A 13,926-nucleotide genomic window follows, 5' to 3' on the forward strand; every position below is an offset into this window, starting at 1 on the left:
TCCAGGCTAAACATCAGGCGTGCAGTCAGAATGAGCTTATCATCATCTCCCCGCCAAGTAGCGACACCACAACACGAACCCCATACCGGCAACCCTCAACGAAAGAACTCTACATTAAAACATCACCATGTTCGACAAACTCCGTGGAAAATCCCCTTCAGGCCACTCAAAACAAGACTCCACAACCTCAACTACCAGCTTCTCCCGCCCCACTCCACCTCCCGCCTACACGTCCCCCTCCCAAACAACCTTCGCCTCCCTCTCCCTCCACATGGAAGACCGCCTCCGCTTCCTCCGCTTCCCCGCCCCCATCCTAACAACCTGCACCGCCACAATCCTTGCCCACTGGCCTCCCGGTATCCAACAAGAGCGACCCTACGCCACCTCACACGAGATCAAACTAAACGGCTACCCCTGGCGCGGCTACGGCCAAGAAGCAGCACAAGCCCGTCGTCTAATGAAAGCACTACTATCGACCCTACATTCCAACGGCTGGATCCTAACACTCAACACTGATATCACAAAGACAGCAACGGATAAAGATACACTCGTCTTCCGGTACCAGAGCCCCGCGCCGCCGGAGCACGAATGGTGCTGTGTGGCGTTTAGTCGACAGGATCGGTTGCGGTTTGTTGATGCGCCGGCGTCGTTGTATGCGGAGTTGGAGGCGAGGTTGGGCGGCAGCGGTGAGGAGTGGGTCAAGGGGCAAGGGGAGTATGCGGAGGGGATTTGGGAGTTTAAACTCGTGGGACATCCGTGGCAGGCGACTGGGACGACGACAATGCGTGTTAGGGAGCTGTTGATTGTGCTGGTGGAGATGCTGGAGGCGGAGGGGTGGGGGGTGTATGCGAGTATTGATCAGAAGAGTGGTGCGGCGCAGGGGACGAGTGGGACGGATACGTGGCATTGTTGTAGGGTGAAGGGGTGGGAGAAGGGGATGCCTGTGTACATGAGATGACATAGAAGAAACATCTTGGAATCCCACGTCGTGCGAAAGTGTAGCACATGAAGTTTCTTCTTTCCCTCAGTTACTATGTATTGTATCAACCATCAAGAACGCCGGCCATGCATTTCAAAGTGGGTATAAAAAACTTTTACAAGCTCTCGTCCCGCTCATGATGGAGGACTGCCAATCTCCTTCTTGACCCAGTTCTCCAGGCCGCCAAGGGCGATGATTTCTTGAACGTTGGGTGGCAGCTCACCGACCTTGACGTTCCACTTGGAGCCATTGGGACCTTCCTGAACAGAGACAGTGCTCCTGCGAACATCCCATTCTAAAGTCCAGCCAGTGCGGCGGGTCAGTTGCTTAGCCTGGGTAGGCTGGGCTGCGGCTGCGGGTGGTGGCGAATCAAGCGATTCGCGGTTGTTTGAAGGCTCCTTGATGGCTTGCTGTGATGAAGAAGCATCTTTGGAGGAAAAGGCCTCGCGGAGACGGTTGGCTAGCTTGGGTACCTCGACACCCATAAGGGCGTTGTTGATGCTGTTCCTGCTAAAGATGTTGCCAAAGCTGCCGGCAACCACTAGCGGAATGCCCTTAGCCAGGATAGCGGTTGCAGCTTGTTCACGGCTGCTACCGCAGCCAAAGTTGAAGCCTGATACAAGAATATCACCTGCCTTTGCCATTTGACCAAAGCTAGGATCGTAGTTCTCCATGCACACTTCAGCCATCTTCTCCCTGGTCACATCATCTTGGTACGTGTATTTGCCGGGATAGATACCATCGGTATTGATGTTGTCTGCGTCGCAGAAGACAATCTCGCCGCTGATCTTTTCGGGGAAGCCCGGGAGGATCTCAGTCAAGGTCTCGGCATCTGATGTGGGCGGAGTGACGGATTGGGTTTCGGAAGAATCGCTGCCGAAGGTGTCGATAGCAGCCTCAGCATCCTTGATAGCCTTCTCAAGCATATCTTCGATAGTCATCATACGCTCTTCTGCTGGAATGCCATCGCCTTCTCCTCGTCGGACACCCTCATAGCCCTCGGGAGCTTCATACCATCCTGGCCCAGAGATCGTGCCAGACAAAGCACTAGCTGCAACAACCTCGGGACTGGCGAGGTATGCCTTTGCGTCAGGAGACCCCATACGGCCCTTGAAGTTACGGTTGCTAGCACTGATACCAACCTCGCCGGGTTCAAGGAGACCTGTACCCAGGCCGATACACGGACCGCAACCAGAAGGTAAGGGCTGAGCACCTGCTTCGAGGAGAATCTGCCAATCGCCTGCTTCCTCGGCCGCCTTTTGCTCCGGGATAGATGCAGCAGCAATGTAGAAGTTTACGTGATCTGGGATCTTGGGGATCTTGCCACCGTTGAGAACAGCTGCATCCTTGAAGACATTTGCAGCTGCGGCGATGTCAGAGGCACGCGAGTTCGTGCATGACACAAGATAAGCTTTGTTGATCGGGATGTTTTGGCTTTGTAGTTCGAGCAGGGGTGTAGCGACCTTGACAGAGTTTGGGCCGGAAACGTATGGTGACAGAGTGGAAAGATCTAAGAAGAGCTCTTTGGCATATACAGCGCCCTTGTCCGCTGCCAAGGCAGGCTTGAAGATGTGGCCCAACTTTTCTCCAACGATACCGGTTGCAGTGAAAAGTTTGTCGATGCGCTCGTGGACAAACTGTTGCTGGTGGTGATCTTTGGTTTGTCCTTCTCCCATGGCTGCGAGAGTAGCTCTTGCCCTTAACCAGCCATGGAGGACAGAGTCGATGGGAAACAGACCAGTAAGAGCACCCCATTCAGTGGTCATGTTCGCAATGGTAAGGCGGTCATCAACCGGGATACTGCCGAGAGTCTCATCGGTTCCGGTAAACTCGATTGCGTGGTTGAGAACCTCATCCTTGTTGAACAGTCCGGCCAGAGCTACAATGACATCTTTGCCGGTCACACCTTGGGGCATCTTGCCGTTGAGGGTGACCTTTGCGACAGGAGGTATTTGCCACCATGTCTTGCCCGTCGCCCAAATACTTGCAGCGTCGGTTCGGACTACAGGAGTACCCAGACATCCGATGCCACCGTACATGTTGGAATGACTGTCGGAAGCCACAGCCAATGTTCCAGGCCAGGCGTAGCCCTCCTCGACCATGATTTGATGTCCAATGCCGCGTCCAGCAGGGTAGAAGACGACGTCTTGCTTCTTAGCAAATTCCTCAATCTGACTGTATTTCTTCAGGTTCTTCTCTGTCTTGTTTTGTACATCATGGTCAAGCGTCATTACGATTTGCTTGGGGTCATTGATCTTGGTGGCGCCAATACCCATGAACTTGAGAGCCACGGGCCATGAATTGTCATGTGTCATGCATTTGTGCGGTTGCAAAGTCACATAGTCGCCCGATCGCAATATTTTGCCCTGCGCAACACCTACTGCGTGTCGCTGCACAATCTTCTCGGTGAGAGTCTGTGGTATTTTCGGCGTCTCGTTGAGGGACGAAAGGAAGCTCGCAGCAGGGCTCTCCTTCATTGAAGGAAAAACATCCTGTGCATCACGTCGGACCGTCGTGGTGACAAAGGTTCGTGGAGTCAGATATGTGCGAGGCGACTGCGATACGGCGGCGCGAAATACTAAGCTCGCTCGAGGAGCCTACATGTGATGTTAGACGTCATTGCAGAAGCCCAAGCCTTTGCACATACTGCTATCTGCCTGCGACCCAGGAGCCGGGCTGCCCTGAGCGACATTGCCATGATTGCTTGTGCTTAAATGGCAACGTTGGGTTTGCACGTAAGATGGGCCTTCCCCAGAATTCCGGCCAAAATTGTCTCGCACCGACACCGGCCGGCGTCATCGGATCTGCTGCACTTGCCATTGGACGACTACCGGGCGCGCTCAATTGCTTCACCTAATACATACTACACCCACGCGGGTGATACTGCAAGAGCGATGGCTGCTATGTTTCCGGTGCAATGAGAACATAAGCGTCACGCAGCAAATTTCAGATTGCATGCTAGCCCGAGATCGGATATACGGTTGAAGAGAGGCTGACTTTGGAGTCATTCGTATGACGCGACCTGAGTAGACTTGCACCATACATATCGCCCCTCTTTGCTCACTTTCTCTCCAACATCTTTCATTGCTACCTATACCTCTGTACTACTAATCTCCAAGACCTGTTAATTTCATCATGGTCAATCGCTCAGACGTCAACTACTTTGGGGCTGGCCCCGCACCCCTCCCCACCGAGGTGCTCGAGAGGGCCTCACAGGCGTTGCTGAACTACAAAGACAAGGGCATTGGCCTTTGCGAAATCTCTCATCGCTCTCCCGAAGCCAATGAGATTCTGGATGACACCAAGAAGGCGCTCAGCCATCTGCTGGAGATTCCTGGTGACTACGAAATCCTCTTCCTGCAGAGCGGCGGTAGCGGCGAGTTCAGTGCCACCGTTTACAATCTCGTCTCGATATGGGTAGAGAAGAAGCGCGCACAAATTGCCAAAGAGGTGGGCGACGACAAGGACGAGGTACTGAAGAGGCTTCGCAAGGTCGTGGACGAGGAGCTCAAAATCGACTACCTGGTTACCGGCTCATGGTCACTCAAGGCTTCGCAGGAGGCTGCACGGCTCGTGGGAGCGAAACACGTCAATGTAGCCACCGACTCGCGCAAGATCAACGACGGCAAATTTGGCAAGATTGCTCCAGAAAGCGAGTGGAATCTGACACCTCGCACCAACGGGGGCCCTGCCTTCGTCTACTACTGCGACAACGAAACTGTAGATGGTGTCGAGTTCCCGTCTTTCCCACAAAGCCTCGAGGGTGAAGACGCGCCACTGGTCTGTGCCGACATGTCGTCCAACTTCATTTCCCGCAAAATCGACGTGAGCAAGTATGCAATCATCTTTGGCGGTGCCCAGAAGAACATTGGCAACACTGGAATTGCTATCGTCATCATGCGGAAGTCGCTCCTTCCGCCACATTCTACCCCTGCCTCGCCTGATCTGCTGAGAGAGCTGAACTTGGCAGTCGGCCCCATTGTGCTCGACTACCCTACTATCGCCAAAAACAACTCATTATATAATACTTTGCCGATATTTGACGTTTGGGTCGCTGGCCAAGTCATGTCTGGGCTCGTCAACTCGTATGGCGCCAAGCGCATAGGTGGTCAGGAAGAAGTCTCCAACGAAAAGGCTCGGCTCATCTACGATACGCTGGAGAAGTACCCGGACGTCTATCGGGTCGTTCCAGACAAGTCCGCCCGCAGCAGAATGAACATTTGTTTTCGAGTCCACGGTGGGGATACAGACAAAGAGAAAGCGTTCCTTGTGGGCGCGGAGAAGAAGGGCCTATTGGGTCTGAAGGGCCACCGAAGCGTAGGTGGTATTCGCGCTAGCAACTGTAAGCTCTCACAATTCCATCTTGTTCATCCTGTCATCTGTCATGCGTCGAGGCTGGATCGAGAGCCTTACGGGGGCATGCTCGCCTGTACTCATATACTAGCGCAGGCGGGTCGATGTACTTGGACCAGCATTTGGCCTAGCGAAGGGTCACCCGGACATCCAAGGCTAACGTTCTTTGTGCCCCAGATAATGCGGTCTCGCTCGATGGCGCAAAGCTGCTTGTTTCGTATCTTGACGAGTACGCAACATCGACGTAAGTGTCACTGCAAGAAAGCGCTTCAAGTCACATCGCGGGCAGGCTGTATCGCTCCCATCCAAAAGAAAGGATTCTTGACCTACCTGGATCGTCCAATACAATGCCATAACACTATAGAATACAAATTCAATCCATGCTTTCTTGATGATTCTACTTTTCCCCGGTGCCGCACCCCCAAATGGCCTGCAGTTACTTGCAGTCACCTAATCTGCTGCTGGCATTAGCGGAAAATAGTCTGAGGCATGCTTTCTTTTGATAATCCATGTCATGTACGCGTGGATGGTGGAAACGAAAATGGTTAGGAAGTGCCTTGATATTCTCGAAACTTAATCAATGGCATAAGACGCTCGTTGGACATCGTGCATTACCACTTACAGTAAGTCTATCAGATCAGTTTCGACTTCATTGCTTCACGAGATCATATCACGAGTAAGCGACGTATCGAGGAGTCATTTCCTATGATGATTAGAGGATTGCAATGTAACCGCTCCAAGGCTTTTGGCGGCTGCGAGATGGCCTATCACTCTGGTCTTTGCATGTATGATCGTCGCAAGACGCTACGTGCGAACGTATTTTGCCAACACCTGGGCACACTACTTAACCGTGTGCCGTCGGCGCCAACAACTTGCCCATCACTAAGCGAACCTTGGGTCTAGAAGGTCGGGCAGATCAGCCGTGGCGGAAGTCAGGATAGCAATATCGATAGGCAATCCGATCTGCTGGAACGGGAGGCTCCCGGATTGTACTCGGACAGTTCTCTCTATCCTGCAATCTCACAGTCTTTCGACTCTCTTCTACAAGTCCGGCATGACAAGTCATGTCCAGCGCTACGCCTAGTGTGGCTGCGGCTCGTGGGGTTACCCATCGTCTGCCGCTGCCATAATATATTGCTTTATAGGTTTGACTAGCCAGACTCGCTGCGCCTTGTGTCATGCGGCTACAGGCCCTTCGAGGCAACGGTTGTGGTGACCGGGGTTCTGGCGTTCACAGTGTCTCGGACAGGGCTGAAGCGAGGATCTGCGGCACAGTCTAAACCCAGCAAGCATCAGAACTCTAGTCTGACCACCTCGACCTCACGACCAACGACTCTGTGCCAACCGTCTACACCAGCGCTTCCACGCTTCACGACTTGATGGTAGGCCAAGTATAGAAACATGCGTGAAGAGATCGTGCCGCTCTGAACAAAACAACGAATGTCGACGGAAGATGCTGGCGCCGCGGACGAGGACGGCCGGTAGCATCTCATACGCACGCTGCGGGAGCGGCGACCGCACCACGGCAATTCTAGGCAATGACGTCTTGGGCAACCTGGTCAAGACAATGGCAATAGCCAGAACGTGACCAGTTGCTCAGCCGCTCGTCCATGGTAGCCGGTCAGGGCAGGGCGTCACCATGTCTGTACGGATCTCCAGGCTCCGCTGCCCGGGCTACCCAGCATGCGTGTGGCTCGCATGAGGTTGAAACCCCACTTTCTTCCACTGCTGGGGGAATCGACCCGTAATATGGACAGACTGGAAGCATGCCAATGCGTAGCCCTCTCAGCGAATGACCGGACAGACGCCTCAGGACCGCTGTTCCGAAACCATGTGCTGCTGGTTACCGCCCGCTGGTTTTGTCATATACCGTTTGGAGTCTCATACCTGTCTCCGTCTCCTACGTCTAATGCCCACGCTCTTTTTTCCCCTTCTTTTGTTATTGCTCTGCTGGCAGGCTTAGGTAGATTTCTTCCTTGACGCTGAGCTGGCTTACTCCTTCGTTTACGACGTCAATCAAACAGTCTCCATGAATACCTAGTCGATTTTCTTTCTTCAGCCGCTGCTGGTTACCAGCGAGACAATTACTTCCCTTCTTCACCTCTTGTAACCGGAGTTGGCACAATGGAATCATGGGCCACTCACTTTCCGCAGCTCGATGCCCGATCGCACTTTAACTTGACCCTCAATGCTTCCGCGGCTCGAAATGGTCCCTGGATGCAGTCGAATGCGACCAGGACCCTCATCGCCAGTCTACAACTCCAACAAGTCCAAACACTCCGGTCTACGCATCTCACCCTCGGAGCATTTAGCCTTGCTTTGACGTTGCTGACGGTCCATCGCATTGTTTCTGACGCGCGTCGAGCTGCAGCACTGCAGGTCTTGCCCAAGAAGAAGTAAGCTCAATATGAAAGAGGAGTTGTACATGGCTAATACATGAAAGAAGGTTCAACGCTCTTCACAATGTTCACCCTGCCGAGACCTTTCCGCTTGCCCTGGCCTGCGGTGCCGTTCTACAACAGGTCATCTTCGTATCAGTGCAGAGCACTACCCTTAATAGTGTATTTTCTAGAAGTTGTCGTGGGCTTTCCATGATTACTTTTCCCGGTATGTGCAGTTGGACTGGTATTTTTTGGCGGAGAGGCTGACCATTACAGCTATATTCCTGGTCGGATACATCACGCTGGTTTTTGGTATCGAAGTAGTCGTCAGGGCCTTCAAGCGCGAACGTTTTGCCCCCCGTGGCAAGTGGAACACGACAATCTGTATTGCTGTGGTGTCGTTTATGCTTTTACTTACCTGGATGCCGACTGTCGCATGGCCAATGTCCAATACTTGCTTCGGCAGTCTCATCTGGTTTCCTATGCGTTACGACTTTCTGATGATGATCATACTTGCTGTCATGGTCTTTTGCTTATTGGCAGTCGCCGCTCTCATCAGTATCCAGCTCATGAGAACTCCCGGCTTGGACCCCAACGAGCGTATTTCGGCTTCACGTATGACCTACTTCTTGTTAGTAGCTGCATTGATCTATGTGAGTGCGGCACTCTTTTCCAACTTCACATCTAACAATCCTAGGCTCTCGTCCTCCCTGTCGAGATCCAGTCTCTTCAACGGGACTTTATGCAAGCGCTAGCCGCCTCTCGCATTGCCGAAATCTCGCTCTTCTCCTCGGGCATGGTCATCACCTTCTTCCACCTCTTCCTACGAACAAACGCAACGCGAATGGTCATTCGTCCCATCGATGAGATCAACTCCACCCCAAACCAAAAACGCCCAAAGCTTCGATTCTTCGGCCCTAGTGACTTGGAGATGCAAATCAGCGCACCAATGGATCTGCAAACAACTCGCCGCTTGGACAGCCGACAGGGTCTGATTGATGTTGGACCCGAGAAGAACCGTACAGACTTCGATCCCGAATACTTTGAACGACCCAAGCGTGCTTTGTCGCCAGCATCCACCAAGCCCGGCACCCCAATCGACCCTACACAATGGCCACTGCCCCCTATGAAAGACACTGACGCCAAATTATCTGGCCACGCACGCAAGGAGAGCTACTCTCTCTTTCCCACACGAGCTGAAGAAGTACCTCGCCTTCCTCCTACCGTCTACGACCCGAAGGCTGCGCAAGAAACCACCTCAGTATCCAAGCTCGCTATGCGACGCTTCACTCGACGGGGCTCAGTCACATCAGTTACCAATGTTAGCGACGCGTTCGACTTCCTGACCAAGCCAAAGCTACCCTTTGCCTCTGGACACTCACGTATGCAAAGCACCGATAGCAGCGCGACTGTTCAGATTGGTCTTCGTTTCTCAATAGCACCCGCCACGCTTGGTACAGGCAAGTACAATGGTAATGAGCGCCCGCAGCCACCAAAGCGGGGTAATACCGACGATAGTGATACATCGCTAGAGCTTCCAATCCAGGGACCTCCAGCAGAGACATCGTCATTAGAGACGCTCAGCCCCGGCACATATGTCCCACCATCTCCCGTAACCCGACCAAGGGCCAACAGCCCCAATCGGACCCCAGCATTCCCTCTCGTACCAGTCGTCAACAGCAGTGAGTACCTCAAGGCTCAACGTGAGAAGGTACTACCCGCCCCACCACCATCCGCAGAAGCGCCAGTGCCGGCTCCACAAGCCGTTACCCCAACACAGGCCGCTATGCCCTCCCCTGCGATGTTATCGCCAGCTATTCCCAAGCCAGCTTGCATCAGCGGACTCCGGATGAACCCAGTCTCTCCCGTCACCGCAGTCGCCTCTCCCAAGACAGCGTCCCAACCCGCTACACCATCGTCGTCAACCAACAGCCTCGCACGATCAAACAGCGGAGGCCACGCAGCACCATCACCGACAGCACGGATACCCCTAGGTGCAGGCACGATGTCGCGGAGTCCGCCACCCAACGGCTGGATCTGAGCGTTTCGCCTGACTGAGGCGCCACGCATGAAACACCAGACCACGTGCTTTGTCCTATTCTACTTCTAGACCGGAATTGGCGAGAGCCGCTGTTACTACTATGTACGATTTAAACTGGGATTGAGAGGCAGGAAATTAGGACCCAGGGTATGGGTTACAAATGTCATGTTGGTCGGTTCGGTGTCTGGGCAAATACCCACAAAGGCGTTACGGTTCGGTTTCATCTTCCTTGAGGGCAGTATTATCCTGCGACGCGAGTGCACAGACCACGTCGACTTGTTCCCAAACTACCTACCCCGACCCGGGTCCTGTCGGTCTTGTCTACTTTTTACTTGGCATTATCCCGGGCTTGCCTGCGAATGACGGCATCGGTGGTTTGTTATGGGAACTTTTTGACTCTTGTCTATCTGCCTGTCTCTGTCCTCTCTGTTCATGCCCTCTGTAACGTCGCTTACGACTACGATCATTTTCTTTATCATTCACGAAGCTTTTGGTGCTGCGCACTATATCCTCCAAAAACGCGCCCCGGATTGGCTCAGCAACAACGAACATCTCACTCTTTATACCCATCCCCCCCCTCTCTCCTCCTCACCAAGCACACACATATACACATACACTTTTCTACCTTGTCTCTCGCCACAAATCTTCGCTTTTCTTCTTCTTCAGTCTCATTTTTTTTCACGGCTCGCACAATCGAGCCTGTTAATTATCTCTGTATCTCTCTATCTGTGGGAGGAAGCCAGTGTGGGATGCTGTGTAGGTAGGCCCCCACCTCTTTGTATGTGTATAGCCTGTTGTCCATCACCTCGTCATCCTCATTTTTATTTAGAAATAGCATAACTATAGCAAGAGCCTCTTTCTTTCTATATCTCTCTTTCTCTCCTCTTCGTTCCGAAAGAATGGGGCTCAAAGACCAGAATAACGTAAAGGATATAAAACTAAAAACAAAACCCGGTGATCCGATCCTGCGTGTTTCGTTGCTTGGTGCTCGTTGTGATTACTGCAAAAGGGATGTGTGGCTGTTGGTGGAGTGATGTATTCTATGACTCAGTCATTGACACCATCGGTTCATGACTTGTGATGGTCAATGCCGGTTGTCAGAAAGAAAGCAGGATGAAGTTATTACTAACAATTTACTTTCCTTTTTCCTTCATTTCTGCACTACCCGCTTCTAGACCTCAAAATAAGCAAAACAGTCTTTTACTCCGAGTACCGCCTCACCCACGTTCCTTTCCTTTCCTTTCTCTTTCCCACCCGCAGCATGATCGCCATGCATCTCGGAGCATAAAACTCCACCACCACCCTAATCCAGCCTCAGCCTCCCGTCCACCACCACCACTTTCTCCTCCTCCTACGACACACACACAGCCACAATCCCCGCAACCTTCCAAACCAGTTCCTGCACAGCCTTACCTTTCCCCCCTAGCACCCCCAGCCGCCCCCCTGCCCTCCAAAAGATTCATGCGTTACACCCCCCTCCCCACCAACCCTTGCAAACCAAACACCTGCTCGAATCAGGGCTCGGCACTTCCATGTAACACTTTACTAGGATACATGCCTGTTTTGCGCGGTTTGTCATGTTGGCGAGACATGGCGCTAAAAGAGCACAAGGGAAAAGAAGGGTGATGGCTATGGTGGTGCTTCGAGAACGATACTAGGGTCCGTCGCGGGACCGGGGGAGGGGTGGTTATGAGTGGGTTGGAGAGTAAAGCCGATTGTGGCAATGTGTTGTAGATGCTGATTGTGTGCATTGGTGCGACGGCGATTCCGATGACCGATTGCCATTGCTGGACTGACAGCTACGATACGATTCAGTTGCATGCGCGGCATCGGCGACAGCGGGGCGGGTGTGCGGGCGTGGAAACGATGGCATGTGCATGTGACACCTGTGTTGGGTCTGTGTTCGTTTCTTCATGGTCGTTGTGCTACAAGTGTATATGTATCTTTGATTTTCAAAACATGCTTTCTTTCGTTGTTTGTTTGATTTTGCTGGCTACGGAGAGTGTGCTTCTCATGATCTTCTCCATCGTTGCCAGAATTTCCAGCCTACTTTCTCGTTTGTTTCGTCGGGCATGCGGAATTTATTCCTTTCTTGACCTCGACGACGGCCTACCCATGCAAACCAGATTACTAGGCCTACAACCATGAATGCGACGACGAGGAGCGTTTGGAGTGGCTCGGCGAAGACGGCTCGAGAGAGTAGGAATAAGCTGACGCAGCAGAAAATGATGGGTGTGGTGATCCAGGTCTTGTATGGCCTTTCTAGATCTGGTTCGCGGACTCGTAGGATAATGAGGCCGAGCACAGTTTGGAAGTAGAAGGCGTATCCAGCGACGCCGTAAAAGGTAACGAGTGTATCGAAAGATCCGACCACAATGTAGACGGCCGTGAGTGTGGCATTGAGTACCATGGCGGATATGGGTGTAAAGAAGAAGCCCGCATCTTCATCTGCAAACCAGCTTACTAGCTTACTAGATATCTTGCTCTTTCCTTGGTTTGCATTCATACTGTGCAACCGTATGGCACGATGATTCTTTCCAAGCCCAATGTTTCCGAATAACGAGGGCAGATAGCCTTCTTTTCCTGCTGCGTACACAAGGCGACCAGAAGTGAAGGTAGTTGCATTCAGCGCACCGAAACATGATCCCGACACAAACAGGGCGAGTATAAGGGAGCCAACAGGCCCGAAGACCTGCGATCCAAAGGCCACAGCAACAGTATTCGACGACTCGATGATGGATGTGGGAAGCACGAGGAAGTATGATACGTTTGCTAGAAGGTAGCAGAGTATGACGAGCGGCAGGGACGTGTGAATTACGCGGGGTAGGTCGCGGGTAGGGTTCTTGAACTCGGCGGTGACATAGTTGACCTGTATATGTCAGTGATGATCAACGGCCTGCAAGATGATTTTGGCGTACATTGTCCCAGCCATCAAACGCCCATAGGCCAGCATACAGCGCCACCGCCCAGTTGCTGACGTTCTCGCTGGTGCCGTCGAACCAGCCGCGGTCTTTCCAGTCTTTATTCGCATCGCCCTTGTATGAAAAACCAGTGGCGGCGACGACGATACCGATTACTGTTACTCCCAGCAATGCGAAGAACTTGAGAAACATGAAGATATCAGCGCTCCTCGTGCCCAGCTTTGTGGATACGCAGTTGAGGAGGGTGACAAAGACGAGTCCCACCAAAGCCACGCTCTTGTTCAACCACGTACTCGCATCCACAGCCTCGGCCCCGATTATCGCGCGCACCAAATATTCTCCAAAAATGATTGCTATGATGGCTGCCGAGCCCGGCTTGAGCACCATGACTGCACACCATGTGAACAAGAAACCTGCCCACTCTCCAAATATCTTGGACAAATAGACCTGAGCACCGCCGTTCAGCGGTATGGCTCCTCCGAGCTCCGCATAGCTTGCAGCACCTGTCCAGGCCAGGATACCAGCTACCACCCAGACCAGCAGTGACGCGCCAGGCGAGCCAGCATTCTTGTTGACTTGCGACGGCGAAGAGAAGATGCCACTTCCTATGATAAGTCCAATGACTAGCGATAACCCATTGAGATATGTTAAACTCTTGTTCCTCTCCAATGAGCCGCCATTAAGCGCATTCGATGGGTCCAAAGCTGGATTCGATGGCGCGCCCAAAGCTGTGTATCCTTGTGCTGTGCTAGAGAGCGGGAATAGGTTAGGCGCAAAGTCAAAGGCGGACGTCACGCTATACGAGCGATTGTGCTTATGCCGTGGTCTATTCGCATCATGGCCGGCTGGATTCAACTCAGACAAGGGGTCTTCGTCGTCAAAAGACAGTCGGCGCGAAGATGGCGCGCCTGAGGAAGAAGATTCCTCCGAAGTCCGTCGCGACGGATGCGACGACGAGGCCAGCGAGGCGAGTTCGAGCGAGTCGCGGGTCGGCGGCGGTGGCAGGTTGGAGTAGCGACCGGCCATGGTTGGGAGGGGGACTGAGGGGTGACTGCGCAGCGCTACCGGACAGCCATGTGAAGTATATATGAGATTAGGATGTCTTAGTTTATAGGGGTAGGATCCAGCACCCTTTCCCTAACATTCGAGGCTGCTGTAAGTAAGTGAATGGTGAAGCTTGCCTGCACTCGTTGAAACAGACGGCTCCTATGCCGTCATGGGACTAGCTCCCGGATTGGCGCTAGGCCTTCA

General features: G+C 52.9%; 5 protein-coding genes across 5 annotated transcripts; 3 read left to right on the top strand and 2 right to left on the bottom strand.

The window, feature by feature from the left end:
- Nucleotides 1-271: 271 nt before the first annotated feature.
- PtrM4_095880 (DUF605 multi-domain protein) lies at nt 272-958 on the top strand (the record flags this gene model as incomplete). The annotated part of the gene is made up of 1 exon (XM_001934024.2): nt 272-958. One exon carries the CDS (start codon nt 272-274, stop codon nt 956-958), a length of 687 nt encoding a protein of 228 aa, XP_001934059.2.
- A 155-nt stretch (nt 959-1,113) lies between these two features.
- PtrM4_095890 (AcnA, Aconitase A) lies at nt 1,114-3,677 on the bottom strand (the record flags this gene model as incomplete). Its single annotated transcript, XM_001934023.2, has 2 exons — nt 1,114-3,576; nt 3,627-3,677. The coding sequence occupies 2 exons, from the start codon at nt 3,675-3,677 to the stop codon at nt 1,114-1,116; spliced, it is 2,514 nt and encodes an 837-aa protein (XP_001934058.1).
- A 437-nt stretch (nt 3,678-4,114) lies between these two features.
- PtrM4_095900 (SerC, Phosphoserine aminotransferase) lies at nt 4,115-5,580 on the top strand (the record flags this gene model as incomplete). The annotated part of the gene is made up of 2 exons (XM_066107161.1): nt 4,115-5,321; nt 5,510-5,580. 2 exons carry the CDS (start codon nt 4,115-4,117, stop codon nt 5,578-5,580), a joined length of 1,278 nt encoding a protein of 425 aa, XP_065962829.1.
- A 2,343-nt stretch (nt 5,581-7,923) lies between these two features.
- PtrM4_095910 (Atrophin-1 multi-domain protein) lies at nt 7,924-9,754 on the top strand (the record flags this gene model as incomplete). The annotated part of the gene is made up of 3 exons (XM_001934021.2): nt 7,924-7,939; nt 7,990-8,366; nt 8,411-9,754. 3 exons carry the CDS (start codon nt 7,924-7,926, stop codon nt 9,752-9,754), a joined length of 1,737 nt encoding a protein of 578 aa, XP_001934056.2.
- A 2,011-nt stretch (nt 9,755-11,765) lies between these two features.
- Nucleotides 11,766-13,701, bottom strand: PtrM4_095920 (PotE, Amino acid transporter; the record flags this gene model as incomplete). Its single annotated transcript, XM_001934020.1, has 2 exons — nt 11,766-12,623; nt 12,673-13,701. The coding sequence occupies 2 exons, from the start codon at nt 13,699-13,701 to the stop codon at nt 11,766-11,768; spliced, it is 1,887 nt and encodes a 628-aa protein (XP_001934055.1).
- Between the last annotated feature and the right edge of the window lie 225 nt (nt 13,702-13,926).

The sequence above is a fragment of the Pyrenophora tritici-repentis genome, chromosome 4, assembly GCF_003171515.1.
Source record: "Pyrenophora tritici-repentis strain M4 chromosome 4, whole genome shotgun sequence".
NCBI classification, from domain to species: domain Eukaryota; kingdom Fungi; phylum Ascomycota; class Dothideomycetes; order Pleosporales; family Pleosporaceae; genus Pyrenophora; species Pyrenophora tritici-repentis.